At 42.8% G+C, this 24339-nt stretch overlaps 1 protein-coding gene across 12 annotated transcripts in view; it reads left to right on the top strand.

Annotated features, from left to right (window-relative positions):
- Positions 1–24339, top strand: part of Kiaa0232 (KIAA0232 ortholog) — an 81070-nt gene that overhangs the window by 30245 nt on the left and 26486 nt on the right. For all 12 annotated transcript variants that reach the window (XR_013425658.1, XR_013425659.1, XM_078020980.1 and 9 more), the window contains one exon: positions 15593–15730. Coding sequence is in view for 10 of the 12 variants with exons in the window: in XM_078020980.1 (XP_077877106.1) it covers positions 15593–15730 (138 nt within the window). In the remaining 2 variants the exon portion in view is untranslated. The remainder of the gene's footprint in view (positions 1–15592; positions 15731–24339) is intronic.

Raw genomic sequence — 24339 nt, 5'->3', positions numbered from 1 at the left:
GAGCTGCTGGGATTACAGGCATGAACCACCACTTCCGGCTTAATTTTATTTTAAGATAGGGTCTTAACTAAATCATCCAGGCCAGCCTTGAACTTGTTGTCCTCCTGTCTCAGCCTCCCAAGGAGCTGAGATCACAGGCGTGGTCACTGAGCCTGGCCTCAGTGTGTCTCCTGGACAGCCATAGTACAATTATAGAATTAAGGAAAATTACTATCAGTGCAACATTACTGTCTCAGACCCAGTCAGCATTTAGTTCTCAACAGTTGTCCCAATGGTGTTCTTCATTGCAGTTTTTTTTTTTTTTTTTAACTCTAGTGTCCAGTGAGGTCATACATTGGTTTTAGTGGTCATGTCTCTAATCTCATCATCCCTTTGTGTCTCATGACATTGGCATTTTTGGAGAGTATAGGCCATTTGCTTTCCAAGGTGTCCCTCAGGTTGGTGTGTTGAGTTGGCCTCAGTTCCTGAGGTTGTGGCAGTGCTGTGACCTAAGTGATGATGTATCCTTCCCTGTGCACCATAGCATGGCATGTGCTGGATGACAGTCTGTGCCTTCTGGCTGATGCTGGCTCTGCTTCAGGTGTTGCCCACCAGAGTCCCACTCCAGAGCCAGTGCTCCTCTCCTTTTGATGAGCCGAGCTGAGCTTGACAGTCTGGAGTCCACTGCTGAGTCCTGCCTACATCAGTTGTTACCGTAGTGGTTGGAGGTGGTGATTTCCCACCTCAGTTCTGCCCCCTGCATTGTAGTTTACATTCTGCAGGGCCTTCCTCTTCCGCTTTCTCTTTTTAAAATCAGTAAAGTAACCAGGTCACACAGGGAGCACTCAAGCGCACCAGATGCAGTGCTGGCTATTTCTCATGTAGGGATTGCCTTATTCTTTCTCAAGGTAAGCCTTGAAGGTAAAGATGGTGTTCCTTATTACTTAGAGAGCAGTTAGAGGATCCTGGGTCAACATGGTTATAGATACCAGGATTCTTTCAGTCTGCTCCTGTTAGAGCTGTTTTTTTATGCCAGATGACTTTGTGGGTTTTTTTTAAAAATTTTATTTTTATATATAACAAATCATTGTCAGATACATAGCAGATTCTATTGTTAAGGGCAAGCTTTTTTTCTTAAATTTTTAAAAATTCTAACTTGTTATACATGACAGCAGAATGCATTACAATTCATATTACACATAGAGCACAATTTTTCATATCCCTGGTTGTACACAAAATATAACACCTTTCGTGTCTTCATATGTGTACTTAGGGTAACGGTGTCCATTTCATTCCAATATCTTTTTTTACACCCCTTGCCCCCTCTCTTCTACTCCCTCTTCTTTGCCCTGTCTAGAGTTCGTCTAATTTTCCCAGGCTTCCCCTCCCAACCCCACTATGAATCAGCCTCCTTATATCAGAGAAAACATTTGGCATTTAATTTTTTGGGATTGGCTAGCTTCACTTAGCATTATTTCTCCAACTCCATCCATTTACCTGCAAATGCCATGATTTTATTCTCTTATTGCTGAGTAGTATTCCATTGTGTATATATACCACATTTTCTTTATCCATTCACTACTGACTGACAGGCATCTAGGTTTAGCTGTTGTGAATTGTGCTGCAATAAACATTGATGTGGCTGTGTCCCTGTAGTATGCTGTTTTTAAGTTCTTTGGGTATAGACCGAGGATTGGATAGCTGGGTCAAATGGTGGTTCCATTCCAAGTTTTCCAAGGAATCTCCATACTGCTTTCCATATTGGCTGCATTATTTTGCAGTCCCGCCAGCAATGTATGAGTGTACCCTTTTCCCCACATCCTTGCCAACACTTATTGTTGTTTGTATTCTTAATAGCTGCCATTCTGACTGGAGCGAGATGAAATCTTAGTTTTGATTTGCATTTCTCTAATAGCTAGAGATGAAATATATTTTTTTTGTATATTTGTTGATTGATTGTATTTCACCTGAGAAATGTCTGTTCAGTTCCTTGGCTCACTTACTGATTGGGTTATTTATTTATTTATTTGGTGTTAAGTTTCTTGAGTTCTTTATATACCCTAGAGATTAGTGCTCTATCTGTTGTACAAGTGGTAAAAATTTGCTCCCAAGTTGTAGGCTCTCTATTTACTTCACTAACTGTTTCTTTTGCTGAGGAAAAGCTTTTTAGTTTGAATCCATCCCATTTATTAATTCTTGATTTTAATTCTTATGCTGTAGGAGTCTTATTAAGGAAGTAGGGGCCTATCGGATATGATGGAGATTGGGGCCTACTTTTTCTTCTGTTAGATGCAGGGTCTCTGGTTTAATTCCTAGTTCCTGATCCACTTTGAGTTGAGCTTTGTGCATGGTGAGAGATAGGGGTTTAATTTCATTTTGTTGCATATGGATTTCCAGTTCTCCTAGCACCATTCATTGAAGAGGCTATCTTTTCTCCAGTGTATGTTTTTGTCTAATATAAGATAACTGTAACTATGTGGGTTACTCTCTGTGTCCTCTATTCTGTACCATTGTTCTACCAGTCTGTTTTGGTTCTAGTACCTTAAGCTATACTACAGAGCGATAGTAACAAAAACAGCATGGTATTGGCACCTGTAATTGCATTAAATCTGTATAGTGGTGGTGTGGTCATTTTGACAATATTAATTCTGCCTATCCAAGATCAAGGGAAATCTTTTCATCTTCTAAGGTCTTCTTTAATTTCTTTCTTTAGTGTTTTTTAGTTTTCATTGTAGAGGTCTTTTCACCTCTTTTGTTAGTTGATTTCCAAAGAAATTTTTTTTTTTTTGAGGCTATTGTGAGTGGGGTAGTTTTCCTCATTTCCCTTTCAGAGGATTTGTCACTGATATACAGAAATGCCTTTGATTTATGGGTTTTGATTTTGTATCATGCAACTTTGCTGAAAATTCATTTACTGGTTGTAGGAGTTTTCTGGTGGAATATTTTGGGTCTTATAGGTATAGAATCATATTGTTGGCAAATAGTCTAATTTGAGTTCTTCTTTTCCTATCTGTATTCCTTTAATTTATATCAACTATCTAATTTCTCTGGCCAGTGTTTCAAGAAGTGGTAACAGAGGCATTGTAAGGGCAAGCTTTAGAGACCAGGTGGAGTTAGGTTACTGTTTTTTCATGTACTGGTAGCTTTTAGAGAAGGGGGAAAGTTCCTTGTCTTCGCTGTTGACAGTTGATGTAGGATACAGTTCCCCCAGAGAGAAAGTGAGTGCCAGAAACTTGGGAAGGCAGGCCTGCACCCTAGGTTGTGTCCCTTGAAAACACTTTGCCTGTTGCTCAACAGTGGCTAAGAGGGGAGCTGTGGTAAATTGTCAACCTGCATGTGCTGGGGGCTTTCCTTGCCCGGAAGCCATGCTGATTGATGGCAGCAACAAGCTCTCATGATCCTTCCAGGTAGGGAGGGGAGGGCTGTTCAGGAAGACCATTTTACAGTCTCAGACATTTTTTTAAAAAAATTGTTTTGTTGTTGATGAACCTTTATTTTATTCATTTATTTATATGCAGTTCTGATAATTGAACCCAGCGCCTCACACATGTGAGGTAAGCGCTTACCACTGAGCTGCAACCCCAGCCACCAAGTATTCTCCACTTTCCTTTATAGTTAACTAATTAAAACTACCGGTCTGGGGATATAGCTCAGGTGGTAGAGTACTGGCCTTGCATGCACAAGGCCCTGGGTCTGGGTTCAATCCCTAGCACCACAAAAGAGAGAGAGAGAGAGAGAGAGAGAGAGAGAGAGAGAGAGAGAGAGAGAGAAGAAGAAAAGCACAGCTACCACCGAAGAGTTTAATATTTTCCTGATTGTAAATTCTGTTTCTTATTCATACAAGGAGTCTGGGGTTAAAACAGAAAGCCCAGGTCAGTGTGGTTTAAATGGAAATACAGTAAAAACGAACACATGTGCCAGCCACTATTGTAAGTGCTGATTTTTTCAGTTTATAGTACTCAGTTATTACGGTGTGCTGCTGTTATCCGTGTTTTATAAGTGGAATACTCAGTTACAGCAGTTAAGTAACTTGTTCAGGGTCACACAGCTAAGTAAATCGTGTAGCACTTACTGGTTTGGAAAACTTAAAATGTCCCTGGGTTAGGATGACCTCAGTGGCAGCCTGATGCAGAGCCTGGCTCTCAGTTTGCCTCCTCTGGCCTTTGTTCACAAGCCTCATCCCTCTCCTGCCTGCTGTCGCTCAGACTCACACGTCCAGCAGAACAATGAGGCTTCTTGTCCTTGCAGGTCGACTTGGCCGTGGGCCTGTCCTTGGCCTGGCCACTGTGATGAGGGGGCTGCGATGGCTAGGAATTGGCTGTCCTCCAGAGGCAGCCAGAATGATAGTGCTGAACCTTCAGAGTAGAGGTCCTCTCTAAATTTCTTTGTACAAGGTATTCTTCCTTTTTATGATCTGTTACGGCTTCTCAATTTTAGGAAATAGTTTCAATTTGTACTACATTCCAAGATTAGGTCTTCAAATAAACCATTTTCCTCATGCAGGAGTCTGACCTTCTTAGACTTCTCCCATAGTCTTTCCAGGACACCCTCAGTCTGTGGCAGGGTTCGGGATCCTTGAGCTGCTGGGGTTTTAGGACTCAGTGAACACTTCAGCTATGGAGCAACCGTGGATGTTGTCCAAGAGTGAGAAGGGTGGTGCCTCCGTAACTGCATACAGAAAGACACACAACGTGGGGAATGTCCACAAAGGTCACATCTGTATAACTCTACCCAGATAAAGAAATAGAAACTTCTGGCCATCTAGAAGTCCCTTGTGCCCCACCCAGCTTCAGGGGTCCTGTGTCCGAAGGGAATCCAGCAGAGTGGCCTGTTTCCCACCCCTCCTTCTCCCCCAATCCTGGCACCTGCATCTCTGTAGTTTTCGCTCTGTAGACCCCAGAGACTTCCTCAAGCTATACTGCCCCCAACTTTCCCCCTCCCCCAGTACTGCTCTACCAATGAGCCACACCCCCAGACTTTTTTATTTTTTATTTTGAGACAGTGTCTTACTAAGTTGCTTTGGACTTTGCTAAGTTGCTGAGGCTGGCTTTGAACTTGTGATCCTCCTTCCTCAGCGTCTGGAGCCAGTGGGATTACAGGCATGCGCCACCGTACCCAGTTTATTCTAGTCTTTGAAGTAGAAACTACAAAAACTGAATCCATCCTGGGTTCCTTGGGTGTCTCACTGCAGGCACAGAGGTCTCTGCTCGTTGGGGTTTAGCTTAATGACTTTACAGTAGTGTGAGAGCAGTGCACATTTAGTGGAAACCATACTTTGAATTTGATCTTCTCTTGGGCTAGTAATGTGTTGGTATGCTACTTTTTCATGATGCTGGGCAGTGGCAACCAGCCACAGAAATTGATGACCCTGTTGCTGTACTATCCCATCATCCATCAGTTAATTTTAGTTCAATTCTTCAAACATTCTTTAGGCCCTGGATGCTTTGAGCTGGTGTACATTATTAATGAGTACCCTCATGACTATTCTGTTGTGCACTTTCAGTGCAGTATTCAATAAATTACACGAGATGTTCAACCTTTTTTATAAAATAGGCTTTGTGGGACAGTTTTGTCCAGCTATAAGCTAATGTGGGTATACTGAGCACATTTAAAGTGTGCTAAGCCATGCTAGAATGTTCAGCAGGTTAGGTGTGTTCAATGCATTTTTTGACTTAGGATATCTTCTTTTGGGGGAGTGGCTCATTTTGTTTTGTTTGTGGAACTAGGAATTGAATTCAGTGGCACTTTACCATGATTTATATTCCAGCCCTTTTAAAAATTTCTTATTTTTGAGACGAGGTCTCACCAAGTTGCTGAGGCTGGCCTCAAACTTGGGATCTCCTGCCTCAGCCTCCTGAGGAATCACAGGCATGCACCACCACACTCTGCTCAACAAAGGGAATCTTCAACTTATCTTGTCTTTATAGCAGCCTCTTCATATGTTAAGCATCTGTGCAGTTTTTCAGCAACTTTCCATTTAATAGATGTTTGTTCTACATGACAAGTGTTGACATTTGCATTCAAAGAATACTTCTTTATTCCCTTATTTGCTTAAATGTACCTAGTTGGCTTAATAGTTTTCCAGTCTGAATTTCAGAGTGTGAGGAAGGAAGCCAGGAGTGTCTTCTTAGCCCTGAACCTTCCCAGGATTTGCCCTTGCTCCTAATGGATGATTGGTGCCCACCAGTGTTCACATTGACTCTAAAAAGTGACAGGGAGCATTATGGCCTGAGAGGGTTGCTGTGGAGTGCACCTCTTCAGATCATTCATGAATAATTAAGCTGGTGGTGTGGGAGGGGTTATAGGGTGAAACTACATATTGCTAACCTTACCCAAATTTGTGCCTGTTGCGCCATGACATTTATCCCAGATGGCTGTTACCGCTCCACCTCTGAGATCCTCCCTTGCTGTCAGTGTCACACAGTTAAAAAGAACATGGGCTGTGGAGCCTGAAGACCTGCCTTCTGGTGCCACCTTCTTTACTTCCTGACTGGGGCAGGGCAGCGTCTTTGTGCCAGTCTCTGCACTGCTGTGATGCGTGTCCTGTGCAGCATGTCAAATGGCACTGTTGAGGGCTAGAGGAGGCTTGTTCTCTGCGTGTTTATTGAGCTGCTATAGGTGCTAGGCATCATTCTAGACACTAATTCTACAGTTAGAGCAGGACCTTTCATCTCCCCAGCAAGTGGCTTTTCCTCTATTAACTACCCATCTTTAAGCTGCTGGGCAAATACATTTATTAAAGTTGGCTTAAGCTCCTGATAGTGTATTTCAAACATTTTCCAGAATAATCTCAATTTGAAATATTTGGCCTTGCATGTATCCTAGTTATGGATTCAGCAAACATGGGCCTGTTGCATTTCTGCATATAATTGCTACCTTTGTCATAGTTGGGTCTTTTTAAAAGGTGTTTTGTCCCTGCGCCCCCCTCCCCCAACTGAGAAGTAAAGATTCTGGTGGCAATTATTATTATTTCTTTGTGAAATAATTATCAGGTTAAAAAATAATAAATTTTTAAGAAGCTAAAGTAAAATGCAGATAGAATGAATCTGGATTTGTTCACCCAGAGTTGTAGTGGGAGGATTAGGGGACTTTCTCTTGAGTTTAAAGCAAAAAGTTTTAGTAGAAAAGAAATAATTATATTTATTTATTTATTTTTAGAGTCTGTTGCATGATATACTGCCTGAAACTTAATAGGCGTGGTGGTATAGGCCTATAATCTGGAGAATTAGGCGGAGGCTGGAGTATTGCAAGTTCAAAGCTAGCCTCAGCAACTTAGCAAGACCCTCAAAATGAAAAATGGAAAATAAAAAGGGCTGGGGTTGTGGCTCAGTGTTAAAGCAGCCCTGGGTTCAATCCCCAGTACCCCCACTACCCCCCACCAAAAAAAAAAAAATCCAAAACTTATTAGCTAAATGAATAAAATCCTCTATTATAAACCTGACGGATTCTATGAGTCAGTCAGGAATTTGGGCAGGGCTCAGTCAGATGATTCTTCTACTCTTTGTAGCTTTACCTAAAGTTACTCACTGCTGTCAGCTGGTAGATGAGCTGTTCTGGAGGGCTTAAAGTGGCATTTCTGATACATTTATCACATCAGAGAGGTGCTGGAAGGCTGAGCCCAGCTGGGGTTGCTGACAGACCTCTTCATATGGATTAGGGGTCATGACCTTGAATAATACAGGCAACTTTGCTGCTTCTGGGGAAGTCACACACCATCACTAGTCAAGAGGAGCATTACTTTTCCTCTTGGTATAGGACCTTCCTCTCCACCCAGGCATGTGGCTTTGACATTTTAGACCACCAAGGATAAAGAGGAGCCTGCAGGTAGAAAAAACAGGCCTCAAAGAATTGGGACTTCTGATTTCTGGTGTTACTTCTGAGAATGGAGTGGAGCAGTGACTTTCAGATTTGAGGAAAATTATTTCCAATCTTAGAGATTTTCCCAAGCTATTAAGTATGAAGGTTCACAAACACGACTCAGACAGAGAAGGTGTCTGAGGTTGCTGGGGTGCTCTAGGTCTGAGAGCGGATACTCTGCGTTGACATTGTGTCTACTCTAGTGCCTAGGACAGATTCAGCATTAAAAGCATCTAGTTGTGTGCCAGTTATTAACCATAGTTACTTTTGGGGGTTGACAATGGGGTGGAACTGACTTTTTCTTTTTTGAGCTACTTTTTAACTTCTACATATTTAACTTTATTAATATTTTTATAATAAAATTAACCAAGGAATCTGAATGTCAAAATTCTTTAGTCCGTTTCAAAATTATTATAAAGGTTGATTATGGCTAAAGTATGTTTTTTGCAGTTTATGAGTTGATATTTCTAAAATAAATAAAACAAGAGACTTCCCTGCTGAAACTCTGAGGAACAATTTTGAATAATACAGTCAGCTTCCTGGGGCTGGGGCTCAGTTCTAGAGCACTTGCCTAGCACATGTGAGGCACTGGGTTCAAGCCTCAGCACCACATAAAAAAAAATAAATAAAATAGAGGTATTGTGTCCATCTACAACTAAAAATATTTTTAAAAAAAACCATTTCCCATTAGGTTTAGAATTATTTTTTTTAAGTAATGAGAAGTGATGTCTTTTTTTAATATTTATTTTTTAGTTATAGGTGGACACAATAACATTATTTTTATGTGGTGCTGACTATCAAACCCAGTGCCTCACTCATGTGAGGCAAGCACTGTACCACTGAGCCACAATCCCAACCCCGAGGTTTAGAATTATTTTGCATGAGCAAAATGTACAAAAGTTTTATGCATAAGGAATATGAAAATAATCATTATGAATTAATCTTGATGGTATGTGCACAAACTCATCCACATATTGCCCAAGGTATCATATTAAAATTTTTTTGTATTGAATCTTTTCATGGGACAAAGAAGTTTTGAATGCAAATATTTTTAAAATTCCCCATTTTGCTTTTTTTATTCAAATGTGAAGGCTCAGGGCTTGCCTGATTCTGTCAGGCATCAGGAGTATAGAGACAGATAGGAATAGTTCCTGAGGAACAGCTGCAGCTGACAGCTCACCCATCCTGCGTTGGCAGTGCGTGGGGGCAGTCACAGTAGGAGTCCTGGAGGAGATAAAGGTAGAAAAACCATCATAAAGGAAGGGGAGAGGAGTTGTGTATATAAGGCCACAGAAACAGAAGGGGCTCTGTGAGGCCAGAGGTGAGCAGGGGAAAGCATGGGTGGGGCTTGAGCTGGAAGAGCCAGTAGGGGCAGATACGCAGTGTGGGCATAGGGATTGGGGCTGAAAACCTAGGAGGAGAAGAGAAGGAATAAGTGTAATTAACCTCAAATTATGCTTGTGTGATTGGAACTTCTTGTTTTTTAGAGGCAAATGGTTTTGAGCAGTGAGATGTGTTGATTTATTGCTGAGTCCTTTTCTCAAATTCTGACAATATTTTTCATTATTCACAAGCTACCAAAAATTTGGCCTGAATTGACTTGAGGGAAAATGTTCTCATGAATGAAAGTTCAGAAGGACTGTCCTGCCTGGCTTGATGGAGCACTCACTAGTCATTGGGGCTTCTATACTGGCCCAGTCTGCCTTCTTACGGCTTGGTTTTGAACCAGCTCCTGTGGGTAAGAGGGTAGTGACAGTGTATGTGTTTCTAGCATCACAGTCTCACAAGTCTTCCTTGGAAACCAGCAAGTGCTTCTTTCTGACTGTTCTCCTGCCTCTTGCATCTACCCTGTGGTTGAGAAGGGACGCAACCTACTGATTTGCACTTGACCAATTGGGGCCTGCCGGTGGGGGTGGCCAAGTCCCATTCAGGCCACCAGGGCTCTGTTCTCCCAAAGGCTGCTAGCAGGAAGGTGTGGGAGGCAGGGGGCTGGGTACTCTGTAGCTAACAGCAGACGTCACTGATACCAGCTGTATTTTAGAATGTTGTGTTCTTTTTCCTCCTCCAGTCCCCTGTCTCCTTTTTGATAGAAGACAGCATGAGGAAGTCAGTCAAAACTCCAGCCTTATATTACCTCACAATAGTGTCCAAAATGTACCTGGTAATTATAGATTCTCACGCTGGGAAGTTCTTTTGCCACATCTACTTTTGGTATTTAATAATTGTGTTTTTGTTTTCAAGATTAGGAATTTAGAAAACTATATTTGATTTTACTCCATTTTTAAAGTGACTTGGGCACGTGTCAGTTGACTTTCAGAACAGCACAGCAAACTGAAAAGATAACAAATAAAATAGAAATATCTTGGATCTTTTTTTTAAAAAAAAAAAATTATTATTTAGTAATCGGCGGGTACAGCATCTTTGTTTGTATGCGGTGCTGAGGATCGAACCCCCACCGCACACATGCCAGGCGAGCGCGCCACCGCTTGAGCCACATCCCCAGCCCCTCTCTTGGATCTTTTTATAGTATGCTCTCTTAAAATCTGATTGTACAGTTCTGCAGTTGAATGTTGGCTAATAAGTTATGTTATATTAATTAACATGAATCCAGAAGAAAACAGAATGAGAAAGCTGTCAAAAGAAATGCCCATAAAATGCATGTGGCATGCTATTGTTCATGCACTTTTCACTACAGATTAAAGGTTTCTTACTGAATTCCACCTAAAATTTGAATGGTGAAATAGTACTTTTATATAAAATTAAAATGTGGTAAAGTCATTTTAACAAGGAATTGTTTGATTCATAAATAATAGCAAGGTATTTTGTACAGTCTAATATTGTCAGAAGTTAAAACATGAACCAAAATGTCTGTTCCTATACAAATTTACAATGATTCTATTGTCAGAGTTCAAACTGCAGTTTAGCAGTGCTTTACACACCTAAGACAGTGCAAAGGACATTTCTCTATCTCAGTATCTATTAACCTGTTCAGTTGAGGACCTGTGGGAGTACAATATAATGAAGGAAGGCCACATGCAGAAATGTACTCAAAATGGAATACAGACTTGAGTGGAAGAACTGAAACTAAAATTCTTAGAAGAAAACATAGGAATGCATCTTCATAACTTGGCTTGAACAGTAATTTCGGCAACACTGGAAGCACAAGCAACTAAAGAAGATGTAATAAATGCAACTTTATGGGAATTAAAAAGTTTGTGCTTCAAAAGGGTAGCATCAAAAAAGTGAGAAAAAACCCACAGAATGGCACAGAATTTTTGCAGGACATATGTCTGATAAGGCACATGTATCCATATTGATAAGAACTCTACAGCTCAACAATGGAAAGAAAACTCAGCTTGTCCAAAAAGATATACAATTGGCCATTAGGCACGTGGAAAGTTCCCAGTGTCATTTCTTGGTAAGGACATCAAAACTGTGATGCTCTTCTCTTTCATATCTATCAGGATGGCTAAAAAAACCCAGTCAGTCACAAATCTCTTCACTGATGTGGAAAACTTAGAACCCCCATAAATTGCTGGAGTGATTGTAAAAGCAGTTGCTTTGGAAAATAGCCTGGCAGTTCTTCAAAAGGTTAACATAGAGTCAAATTATGACCCAGCAACTCTCCTAGGTGTGTACTCAAGAGGATTGAAAATACATGTCCGTACAAAAATGTTCCTTGAGTCTTCATAGCAATATAATTCATAACATCCACAGGTGGAAAAAACTCAGATGTCCATCAGCAGATGAATGAACAAACAAGACAGAGTCCATCCTACACTTGAATATCATTTGCTCCTGAGTGAGAATGAAGTTCTGATACAGGCTATAGCATTCACAGACCTTCAGAGCACCATTCTCAGCATTGGTTTGAAACTTCCAGAATAGGCAGAACTGCAGACAGGAGACACATCAGTGGTTTCCAGTTGCTTCTCTAGCACCTTCCCCCAAAGTCAATTTTATGATACAGGTTCACAAAAGTGTTAAACATCAGTATTCACACTAAAACATACACTTAAAAATGGCCGAGATAGCACATTCATGTGTATTTTACTTTACTTCTAACACCACAACAACTAAAAAGTTGGAAAGAAAAAAGTTAGTATTAAAAGTTGAATATTGGTAGTTGATTTTGTTTTGTTGAGGCATTGTGCCACTATGTTGCCCAGACTGGCCTTGAACCACTGAGCTCAGGCAGTCCTCCTGCTTCTGTGTCACCTCCCCAGGCTTGGAACCCCTTCAATCAGATGACATCATCTCCCCCAGAAAGAATTGCGTTCTTCTTGTCATTAGAGCCGTATAACACAGTGGGAAAGAGTTTTTATAAATTTTTATAAATTTATAAAATTTTTATAAATTTCTGGAACTTACGTAGTTTCTTTCTTTCTTTCTTTCTCTTTCTTTTTCCTCCTCCTCCTCCTCCTCCTCTTCTCCTCCTCCTCCTGTATGTCCTTCCCTACCACTTTGGCCTTGAGGTACCTGCAGTGCTTACAGAAAGGGCCTGCTGGTCCTGCGTTAGTTAGCACACTGTTTCAGAGTTCTGCTTGGATTCCTACTCACCACTTTGTTAGCTCAAACTTCTCTTTCTTTGAGACTGTGCATGTTAGAAGAGGGGAAGTGGATGGAAAACTAAGGAAATTGTTGAACTCCAAATAAATTTGTCACACAAAAGAGGAGGGGGAAACATTAGCAAAAGCAATTGCAGTTAGTGACCTTCCTCCCACAGGAAGCCTGTGCCAACACCAAGGCCAAGAGGAGGCCACAGCGCTGAGGCATTTGTTTCCTCAGTGGTTCTGCGGAGGGCTGTGATTGCTGCAGCCGCAGTCACACTGTGCCTGTTGGCATGTCTGTCTTTTCCCCACTAGACTCTGCCTCTGGCAAGTCGTACTCATTGTTGGACTTTACCTGACTCTCATCTGGTTTCTGGGTGAATGGGGAACGTTTCCAAGTGTAAACAAAGGGTCCCCAGACAGGAAATGAATGTAGTAATGCCAGATACCTGTTATGGTGAAAATCTGAAGCAGTGCTTCTCTTTTCTTTTGTTTTAGAAGTTTTCTATTTAAGACAACAGTAAACCTTTTTGACCATTAAGAGCATATGACTTGAGGCTGGGGATGTGGCTCAAGGGGTAACATGCTCGCCTGGCAAGTGCAGGGCGCTGGGTTGGATCCTCAGCACCACATAAAATTAAAATAAAGATGTTGTGTCTACTGAAAAAAAAATATTTAAAAAATTCTCTCTCTCTCTCTCTCTCTCTCTCTCTCTCTCTCTCTCTCAAAAAAATAGAGCATATGACTCTATTTTTTAAAAATTTGGGAAATAAAAATTTGGCCAGGTATCGTAATGTTTATCTATAATCCCAGTGACTCTGAAGGCTGAGGCAGGAGGATTACAATTTCAAGACCAGCCTGAGCAACTTAACAAGACCCTGTCTCAAAAAGAATAAGGTGTGTGTGGCTCAGTGGTAGAGCACACCAGGGTTCAATCCTCAGCACTCCAAAGAGAGGGAGGGAGGGAGGGAGAGAGAGAGAGAGAGAGAGAGAGAGAGAGAGAGAGCACTGAATGGCCTACCCTCACCAAGAGAAAAGCTCCTTGGTAATCTCTTGATGACATTTTTCTCAGACATTTTAATGCACATAAGTGTGTGTGTTTTTAACCAAAAATGAGATTATATTGTTGTATAGATTACTTCTCTTACATTGTCAGGGAGCTTTCTGTTTCAATAAATACATTTCATAATTCCATTTTAGTGTCTGTAATACCATTGCATGAATCATGACTTATTTAACCATGCCCTGTCATTTGACACTTAGGTTGTCTCTACATGTTTGCCATTATTGACAGCAGTACAGTTAACATCATTATAGCTAAATATTTGCACACTTAATGATTATTTCTCTAGGATAAATTCCTAGAAGTAGAATTATTGGATCAAAATTACATGCACATGTTTAAGGTGCTTGATATGTATTGACAAAATGAGCTCCAAAAGGACAGCATGCCCATCAGAATTCTGAAAGTCTATTTGTATTTATAACACAAGTATGCTAGGATCAGTGAGTGTCCGTTACCCGTGTTGAGTTATGACATACAACAATAGAGAAATATGTTTGTAAGTATTCAGTAAGGAGAAGCCAGGTGTAGCAGGCCAGACAAAATGAGTGGTATTTTCAATAATTTACAAATAATTTTCCTGTGTTTGTTCTTTTATATATTATGAACGACGGGAAGTTACACCTTTCTCTGCCTTTAAGAAGCTGTGTGTGGACCCTGTTGGGGTTCTGTGTGCTCCTGTACAGGAGGAGCTCTGCCTCTAGGAGGAATCGTTGCCGAGGAGCAGCAGGCCCAGATGTGGTCCAGCTAGTAAACTTATGTTCAATGAGTGGAAACATCAAGAGTTCTTGTTTGGCCTAAAGTATATTTTTCCTGGGAAAAGGGAAATAAAACCTTTCAGCCAAAGAATGTTTTTCAAGTTCATGAGCTCTGAATCCATGCCCAAAAACCTGCTTACAAAGCGTGCTGTTCATGATGAGTACAGGGGAAGCTCTTTCTCTGTCTTTCTCGTAGCATAAAAATGAGACTTCATAGATGGGATTGAAGGAAAAATGGGGCTAGGCGGTTGGTGGGGTGTGATTCGATCTTAGAAGATCTCTAAACACGCTGTTGTGGTGCCTTGCCTCCTCTTCCATCTCTGCACTCGCCTGGCTCTTTCCCCAGGGCCTCCTGCCCCCAGGGCCTCTTCCAGGTTGTGGCTTTCCATTGCCTTTCTGTCTGGTCTGTCTGTCCCTTTCTCTCTCTCTTTCCTTCAACATCTTCCTTCCTTCCTTCCTTCCTTCCTTCCTTCCTTCCTTCCTTCCTTCCTTCCTTCCTTCCTTCCTTCCTCCCTCCCTCCCTCCCTCCCTCCCTCCCTATCTCTCTCTCTCTCCCTCTCTCTCTTTCAACATCTTTCTCCACTGGTTTTCACCATAATTTTCAAGTGAAAGGCTTAAAAGACAAAAATAAATAAATAAAATAACAAAGCAATAAAATATCTTACTTAGTCTCCATCTAGGACAATCCTAGGAACCTACATCTTGAAATATTCATCTGCACCAACACAGGATAAGGTTTGCTGTGCAGGAAGTCAGATGCAGAATTATACAAGTTGTATGAGTTCATGCATGTTTTTTTTAAACATATAAAAAAGACTGAATGAAGCATAGTTAATTGATTTAGTTTTGACTGAGGTTAGGATCACAGGTGATTTTCTTCTTTTCCTTTTTGCTGCTTTTTGAAATTTTCTTTAGATTTTTATAATCGGCTCATATAAGCAAGAAAAAACAAAATCCTAATTATAATATTTTTTACCTGTTGATTATTTAGACTATAAGATATAGATATATGGGTTGAATCATTTTTTAAGTTTTAAAATCTAATAATAACCTGAAGTCCCATATCAATGAGTAGGAATTATAAAAGGCCATTTAATTTTGTTTATAATTTCGTTTACACACAAACGTTAGGGTTGTTTCTTGGCATGTACTATAAATGTAAGTGGTCAGGCTTGATAAGTTGATAAACAGTAAGCCCTAAGCTACCTACGTGGCAGTACCACCTGGGTTATGCCACAGTGTCCTGATTGGCAGTGTTCTGTGTCCTCCTGGTCATCAGGGTCTCATTTGTGAGGAGTCCTGTTGGAAGGCATGTGTCAGGAGGTGGAGTGGTTCTTGAGGCTTGTTTAGTCTTGGTCCCTTAACTGGGTGCCTTCTTCTTGTAGGAGAATGACATCTTCCTGGGCTGGGAAAAAGGAGCTCCTAAGAAATGGGGGAAGAGTAAGAAGAAGTGCTCTGATCTGACGCTGGAGGAGATGAAGAAACAGGCTGCTGTCCAGTGTCTTCGATCTGCTTCTGATGAAGTGAGTTTACATTTTATTTCAAACACAGAGAAACATTGGAAAAGTTGACAAATACAACAACTTGACCCAGAAAACTCAGAAAAATGAATCACTCGTTATCTTCCCACTGTAATGTGAGCATTATCATTCTTCTTCTTCTTTTATTTTTCCAACTCATCTTAAACATTATGCATAACTGGTAATTTTTGAACAAAGTTGGAAATCAGAATTACATGTCCAGCTTTAAAAAGGACAAACAGCATTATCATTCTTTATGGAAGTTCTCACGCCTTGTTTGTAAAATATATTATTTTGTATATACTGCTCTAATTAGCATGTATACAAAAATTTCCACTTTTTCCAATTTAAAATCATATAGTTAGTCCTGTTATTACATAGTCTTTACTTTTTTTAGTGTCTTAATTTATTTCCCAAATAATATTCTTTCAGCAGTCTAACATAATCATCTCATTAGATATTTAGCCTACTCTTGGTTTTTTGGTTATGCTTTCTAGCATTTTGCATGTGTGGTTTATATATATATATATATATATATATATAAATATTTAGTTGTCAATGGACCATTATTTAATTTATGTGTTTATATATGGTGCTAAAAATCAAACCCACACACGCTGGGCAAGTGCTCTACAACTGAGCTACAGCCCCAGCCGCAGCCCGCATGTGCGGTTTTATCCATGATTTTCATTATTTCTGGATATATTCCTAGAAGTAAGATAGCAGTTCTGACACTGTAAGAGTACTGTTTTCGCTTATGATTTATATTTTTTCTTTGTTTTTTGGAAAACATTATAAGATTTTTAAAAATTCTTCTATTAGTACTTTATATAAAATATTTCTCATACCTTTTAGCATCCTGATATAAAATAACTCTAAAATATGATCATTTATTTAAATTAATATTATGAATTCTTATTTTATTACCTACTCTAGGATGTTATCTCTGAGATAAGAACTTCTTTAAAAGTGGTTTTTTTTTTGACTGTGCTGTTCGAGATAAGGTGGTTTCAATACCTCTTAAGGTACAAGATGAAATTGAGGGATTCCCATCTCTGGACACTTCCTCTTGGAGCAGGGGGTCTGGGTGTTCTTCCAGGAGAGCCAGCTATGCTCCCTGTCATCTGTTGGCCTGTTACACAGTGCACATGCCTCTGGGCGCCTCCCTGCTCAGTGTTGACCCGTATTCCTGTCTAACGCAGAGGTGTCCTTGGAGGCCAGTCCTTCCAGCTCAGGGCTCACAGCACCTGTGTGTGCCTTGGATGTCGCAGCCCTGGCGTCCTCATTGCCCCTGCCGGGCTGTGCCGCTTGTGAGCAAGGAGTGTGCGTTGTGTGGTTTTTACTCCCTGGTGCCCAGCACAGTGTGTGCCTGCCTGTGGAAGTTACTGAATGTCTCCTGAACTGAATCTAGTCTCAATTTTTTAAGAGCCTCCCCTCCATCAGATCCCTTTTTTTCTTCCCAACTATTTTCCTCTTCTTTATCCCTACTTTTTTTTTTTAAACTTCTGAATTATCTAAAACTGCTGCTTTATACATGATTGGATAGGACTTTGGAAGTATTGCTTGTATGGCTTAGTTGGGCACCATTTCGTTACTACAAGTAGGAACATGGTTGATCTAGTTTAAGGGGAAAAAAGGAATATACATAAAGGATGCTGGGGTACCACACTATAACCAAGGGCTGACAGTACTGGGCTAAGGAGGGATCTACACCGGAAGCTCTGTGAGTAGCAGATTAAGTCACTTTCTCTAATAGCCATGGTCTTATTTGCCGTTCTCCTTTGGACCAGTGTTGCTGAGAAATGACCGTGGTTAAGCTGAATGAGCAACAGGGCAGCTGAAATCTGCTGCAAGGGGGGAAGAATAGAAGACCACTGTATCATGACCCTACTCCTACACAGAGCCTGCTCTCTCCCCGCTCCTGGGTCATTTCCCATTTCTGAATTCTGACGCACACATGGTGAAGGATGGCCATTCCAGCCCCAGCCCAGCATGGCCGCCTCTAGCACCCAACACCATTCAGCTAGAGAGAGCCTCTGAGCACCCCTAACTTTGTGAACTGTGGTGAGGGGCAGGCTGCAAGGAGGGCCACCCCCTTTAGCAGGGTCTCCAGGTGATGGGCAGCCTACAGAGAGGTGTGCGTTCAGGCAATTGCCCAAGATGTGTTTTCCTCATGACATGGGGGGCGGGGGTAGATTGATAAGCCAGCTGGCACTTTTGAAAGGATTCAGAGTGCCGTGATCTTCAGCAAGTGAGAGGTTAGTTCAGGTAAATGCTTTGAACAAAGTCCAAAAAAGCTGCTGAGTCATGGTTGGGAGCTTGAATCTGAGAAAAGATCTCCTTTCTCCTTTGGACCAAGGCTGCGGAGAAATGACTGGTTGAGCTGAGCGAGCAGCAAGGTGGCTGGAGTCTGCTGTGAGAGGAGGAGGAGTGGGAGAACGTGTGTCACCACATATCATCCTATCTTGGTCTTTCCTTCTCGTTTTATAAAAGAATTAGTCCATTGCTTTTCCTAATAATTCTTTTTAGTCCTATCAGATGGATTTGGAGTTGGCAGGGGAAGTGAATGTGCTGAGCACGTGCCAGGTCTCCGTGACTCTTTATAGAATGAATGGAGACAGGCCCCAAGTATCAGGGCCCTGCCCCAGAGCCATACACCTTGTTTGTGCATCAACTTATAGACCCTAGAAACTGTTCTTAGGGCTTTTGAGATCCAATAAAAAGAATATGCAGGCTGGGGATATAGCTCAGGGGTGGAGTGCTTGCCCAGCCGCCCAAGGCCCTGGGTTCAATCCTCAACACCACAAAAAAAGAAAGAGAAGAACACTGTACTTACTCTGTAACAATAGAAAGAACTGGTGTGGCAACTTATGAATGTTTCTCCAAGCTGTCTTTTCCAAATCTCTTGGCTTCAGTGCAAAGAAAGGAGCAAGGAGGACCTGCAGAGGAAGCTTATTGCCCTGCCCTGTGAGTGACAGTGTGTGGCTGTGGCTGATTCCCACACATTGAGGACAGCAGGGGCCATGGCTGTGCCCTGCTTGCCTACTCAGTCCAGATGCCTTCTCTGAGCTCTTCCTAGTACGCTCTTCAGTCAGTCACTGTCAACTAATCACAGTTGAAACCCACTGGCAATCCATGTTTATCATCCAGTTGATTAAAATGCTCATGACATGCTCAGGAAGCTGAGGCAGGAGGACCACAAGTCCCAGGTCTGCCTAGGCAGCTTTGCGGGACCCTGTCTCCCTGTATTGGTGTGTGGTTGACCTCCGCACTTGCATCTGTACTACAGACTGCCCACTGTGTCAGGATTTAAGGGAAATGGCTGGCCTGCCTCACTCTACCTCCCATGTGTGTGACTGTGCCTCTGCCTCCCTTTGTCTTGTAGCGAGTCGTTCACCACTTTCTAGTGCACCTCTTGGCCTGCTTGGCTCAGTATTTTATATCTGAGAGGCATCACTAGAACTGAATGGCAACTCAGGGGTGTCAAATGCATTTTTGTACTTGGAGGAGAGTTTGGCAGCACCTATGAGTATCCCTAAGCTCTTGTTGAAGAGTCAATCCTCTGGGGTCATGACCTTTGATGGACCTCTAGTCCTTGGGTCCCCGCTAAAGCTGCCTTTGCCAAATCCCCTTTTATTTATACATGCAAATAACAAATAACATGCAGGTCTCCTGGGTGTTCACTTTCTGTAACACACTTTGCATTGATTGTGGTTAGAAGTGGAGTCTGTTAAAGAGGAATGGTACTGAGACTTGATAATAGATAACTCCAGCCCTCCGCCAGATGCGTAGATTTTATTAAGTGATGTTATGCAAGCTGTCTGATAGTTTTTATCAGTGGGCGTGGCTCATGCCTGAAATTGCTGTATAAATCCAGGCCTCCCTCCCTTTCCCCCTTTAAAAAACTATGAAACAGAATTCTGAAGTGTGCCCCAGCCATTGTTTTTTGAATTCCTCAAGTTTACCTGGTTCTATTTTCCCTACTCCCAAAGTTAGGGCTTTTTTAAGTTGTTTGCTTGTTTTTGTTGTTAATGATTAATTTTATTTCTGTTCTGTTTTTATTGGGCCCCTAAGATTTAATTGAAGCTGGCCCATCATCAGCACTTGGGGTGGCTAGAAGATTAGAAATGCGGTGTGGCCCTGTCTGGGGGTGGCCAACGCCAAGTGCAGGGTGACTGAGTTCACCTCGGGAGTGTTGGAGCAGTGCTGCTGCTGCAGCCAGCAGACCAGGCTCTGGGTTCAGAGGGCCTTGCGGAGCACCCACGCCCTGGGCGCAGGGCTCTGCCTTCACTTGCTCAGCTTCTTCCATCCAGGTGAGCCCTCTGGGAACTTCTTTTTGTCATTAGAAGTGCAGAACTCACCTCCATGTTTTGCACGGGTTGTCTGTGTGCATTACAGGGCCATGTACAAGAGAAGGTGTCTCGTGACAGCTCGTTTTCACAGCAGATCTTGACCATGTATGTTGTTGGCACGAGCATTTTTAATCTAATTCTTTCTGTGTAATAAGAACACCAAACAATGATGAGTAGCATTTATTGAGACTTGAGCTGTGTGGGCCCCCTGTGTACACGTGCTCTGTACTTGGGAGAAGTGGTGCCTGTTCCCTCTTCAGGCCAGGCCCCTGAGGAGCAGCCAGTGGTTATAAGAGCAAAGGACACACATTCCTGCTGTGTAGTCATAGCCAGCCCTGCCCAAGGAAGCCTGGCCTTGGCTCTCTGGCATGTAGACAGAGCTAAAGGCCCTGTAAAGCATTAGAGGGTTTGGAGGAGAGGGTGGTGCAGCCTGGTGCAGATGTACATCAGGGCGTGTGGCAGTGTGTAGAGACTAGACAGGGTGGCTGAGGCCGGGTACGTGAGGGACAGAGGGCAGACTGGGGGAACCAGTTGAGAGACCCAGAAGGGACAGGAAGGTGGAAACTGGTTGGTCTGTGATACACTTTGAAGCAGAGCTGGCAGAATTGTGCATGGGTAGAGAAGAGGAAGGAGTAGAGGCCTGAGGTCAGCTCCTTGGTCTAGGCAGCTGCAAGGTTGGAATTCCCTGTTGGTGAGGAGCAGAGTCCCCAGGAAGGAGCCTGTGTGGGATGGTGCCTCCATGAGAGAGCTAGCTGGGCTTAGTTTTTTTTTTTTTGGTACTGCAAATTGAATCTGTAGCTTCACGCATGCGAGGCAAGGACTCTACCCCCTGAGCTGCATCCAGCCCTTTTTGTTTTTTAGACAGTCTTTATAAGTTTCCCAGGCTGGCTTCAAACTCACCATCCTCTTGCTTCAGCCTCCTCCCCAGTGGCTGGGAGTCCAGGCAGTGTTTGTGGGTGTCCAGGGTTGACTAGGCCTTCAGTCATCTCTTTTTTTTTTTTTAAGAGAGAGAATTTTTTTTTAATATTTATTTTTCAGTTTTTGGTGGACACAACATCTTTATTTTATTTTTTTTATGTGGTGCTGAGGATCGTACCCAGCACCCCGCGCATGCCAGGCGAGCGTGTTACTGCTTGAGCCACATCCCCAGCCCAGGCATCTCTTTCTTACTCATTTATCTGACCCAGAGTTTCTGCTTTCCCTTTGAAAAAGGTGGAAAATTGGGATTTTTTCTGAGAAATTTCCTGATCTTTCGAATGTTAGAAAGTCAGGATGTGAAATGAAGCAGGTGGGGCGACTACAGGAGCGGGGGAGTGAGGGGCAGAGGGCTTGGACAGAGGCTGGGTTGACGGACGCTGGCATGCTCCCTGGCCTGCTGGCCCGGCCTTCATGTCCTCAGGACCTGACTTGGCATCTGTCTTTCCTGTTATGTTTCTATTTCTACTAAATATTGCTTGAAGTTGTGTGCAGATATGAGCATTATTTTGGATGTTTATAACTTTATTTAAATGGTACCACACTGTATACGTATATTCTGCAATATTCCTCTTTTAGTTAACATTTTAAAATTTATCTGTTAGTAATCGTTCTTATTATTTCTTTTCATTCCTAACTAATTGTCCATTGAGAAACTGTGAAGCACTCATCTATTTTCTTAGCACTGAGTCACTCACAAGAGTTTGGGGTTGTTGGCTATCACAGGAGTGCAGCGGAGGGGCCCTGGGGCCCTGGCCATGCTGCTCCCAAAGTGCTTTCTCTAGTGTATCAGTTTGCTACATTGAAGTCAGTTGTTTGTTTGTTTTTTGGTGTGTGTGTGTGTGTGTGTGTGTGTGTGTGTTACTGGAGACTGAACCAGGGCCTCGCACCTGCTAGGCAAATGCTCCACCACTAACCATACCCCCAGCCTCTTTATTTTATTTTGAGATGGTCTCACTACTTTGTCTAGATTGGCCTCCAAGTTGTAATCCTCCTGCCTCAACCTCCCGAGTAGTCGGGACCACAGGAGTTTGCCTCATCACTAGTTTTGAAAAGCTGTTGTGAAGCCTCGTAGCCTGCAGTATTTGATGGAAGTCAGGACCTAACCAGACAGACAGACATGGACTCTTCTTGTGCCTTCTTTTTTAAGAAACGAGTATCCAGACCCTCAACCCAGAGCCAAGCCTTTGGGTCTGAGTCTTGTTCAGGGAGTTTAGTTCTTCCTGAAGGAATACAGCTATCTGAAAGGAAGAAAGACTGCTATCTCCAGGATCAAGTAAGAAATGGGGCGATTTTAAAAAATAGGGTCTGCTTATGTCAACAGGATGCTACAATGAAATAGGAACATTGAAGGACTTAATTCAAATTGAAGTGTTTCCTTCTCTTTGTAGATGATGAAATAGAGGTGCAGAGAAGTTAAGTAACTTGTCCAGCCACACACATCACAGGATGTCTGATGAGTCCAGATCATCATGCAAAGATTCTCTTTGCATACATCACACTACTGAACATGATTCAAAACAGTTATCTTTTTCCAAACTTGATCATGTCAGCTTTATCATTACGGATAGCACAGTGATACCCTCTACTTCTCCTCATAACTCTTGACATGCTTTCCTTTGTCATTCCAGAAGTCTGCCATCTATGTCCTTAGCAGCAATGGCTTTGGGTTTGGGGGCCTTTAATCTTGGTATTCTTTTCCTGGCCTCTGAAGGCATGAGTTTGGGACCCCAGTCTTGCCCTTAGTCCTCTATGTTGGTGCTCGTTTACTGACTTAATTGTAACATTACTTTTGTTCTAAATGTTTTAATAAAACTTAAAAAGCTAATCATTAAAGTATGGAATGCACCCTTGCTGCCCAGTACGCTGCCGCCAGTGGCCTCCCCTTCAGCATGTGACTGGGCTTCCTCTTCCTCCCCAAGCTCTGCCTTAGAAATCAGTCTGGAGTCTGAAACGCCGTCACAGTCAGCCATGGGGAAGCTGTGGTTGGGAAGCCTTTGCCTTGGTGTGGCTGCAGGACGGAGAACTCAAGACTTGGGGGCTTTAAGCACCCATTGCCTTTGCTCTTGATTGTATAGGTTAGTGCACGCTCAGTTGGGAAGTTCTTGTGTTGGTCCTGCTGCCGTCCGTGCAGCTGTAGCGGCAGGGCGGGGTGGCACTCCTCGAGGAACTGGTATTGCAGCAGCAGGGCTATGAGCTGCCACCCCACTCTGCATGGCAGGTGGAGCCTAGGAGTCGGCATTCCAAGCAGGAGTGTGTCCTGCTTGCTAATAGTCATTATGAAGCCCTGTCACGGTGTGAGGGGACCCCACCAGGGGTGAGTGCCAGCAGTCAGGTTCACTGGAGCACCAGAATAGCAGGCTTTGTCTTCACAGTTACTTTGTAGAGGGATCGAAGGGGCAGGTTCTGGGCTTTGAGAAATCAGACACCCTTGAGGGAAAACATGGGCACTCCATAATGAAAATCAGGGACTGGATGAAGTCAGTGGACTCCTGCAGATCCTGTCCCTCTCTGTTCCCAGCTGCTGGGTACTGGTGACGACGGAGGGTGGGGTTGCTCTCTCACAGAGGTTGCTTTCAAGAAGAAACAGTCAAGAGACAAGATGATCTCTTAGAGATTGTGAGCACAATTGATGTGAAAAACTGAGTTGAAGGTTTGGAGTGTACACCTGAAGTAGAAGAAAAAAGAAAAGAAATGGTGAACAGGAGGGAAAAAGAAATGGGGACCGTTCCAGAAATTCCAGTGACCATTTCCCAATGTAGAGACTGAGGCTGCAGTAGGCCCGTGGATTCTGTACGATCAGTGTGGTTCACCTTGGCTTCACACCTAGATCTCTTTGATTCTACTTCTCAGTGTCCAAATGGAACCAGCAGTTACGTGCCAGAGTATTGTACTGGGTAGGGGTCACAGGGGAGGGGCGGGGGCACTGTCCAGCACATAGGGACTCTTCCGTCCAGATGAGTGGGCTGTGGGAAGGTTTCCGCAGCAGCAGAAGCCTCTGGGTATGCAGAGGACAGATAATGAGCAGAGCAGGCCATTGCAGTGATGATTATGTCACAAATTTAAAGGGACGGGAAGTGTGCAGCCGGTGGAGAAGCACTGATATGTCGCAGGGTAGGAAACAGTAGGAACTGTCAGGAGCAACGAGAATCTCTGGAAGTACCAGACATGAGCTGCGCTTTGGCCCAGGCTTGGTCTCCATTATGTCACTGTCCTTCACCTCGCTTGCAACCACAGAGCAGAGTGGGTGCTGTCAAGGACCCAGTGTTGGTCAGAGAAAAGGAC

Source organism: Ictidomys tridecemlineatus, chromosome 9, assembly GCF_052094955.1.
Source record: "Ictidomys tridecemlineatus isolate mIctTri1 chromosome 9, mIctTri1.hap1, whole genome shotgun sequence".
Taxonomy (NCBI): Eukaryota; Metazoa; Chordata; class Mammalia; order Rodentia; family Sciuridae; genus Ictidomys; species Ictidomys tridecemlineatus.
This window is presented reverse-complemented; position numbering and strand designations above follow the sequence as displayed.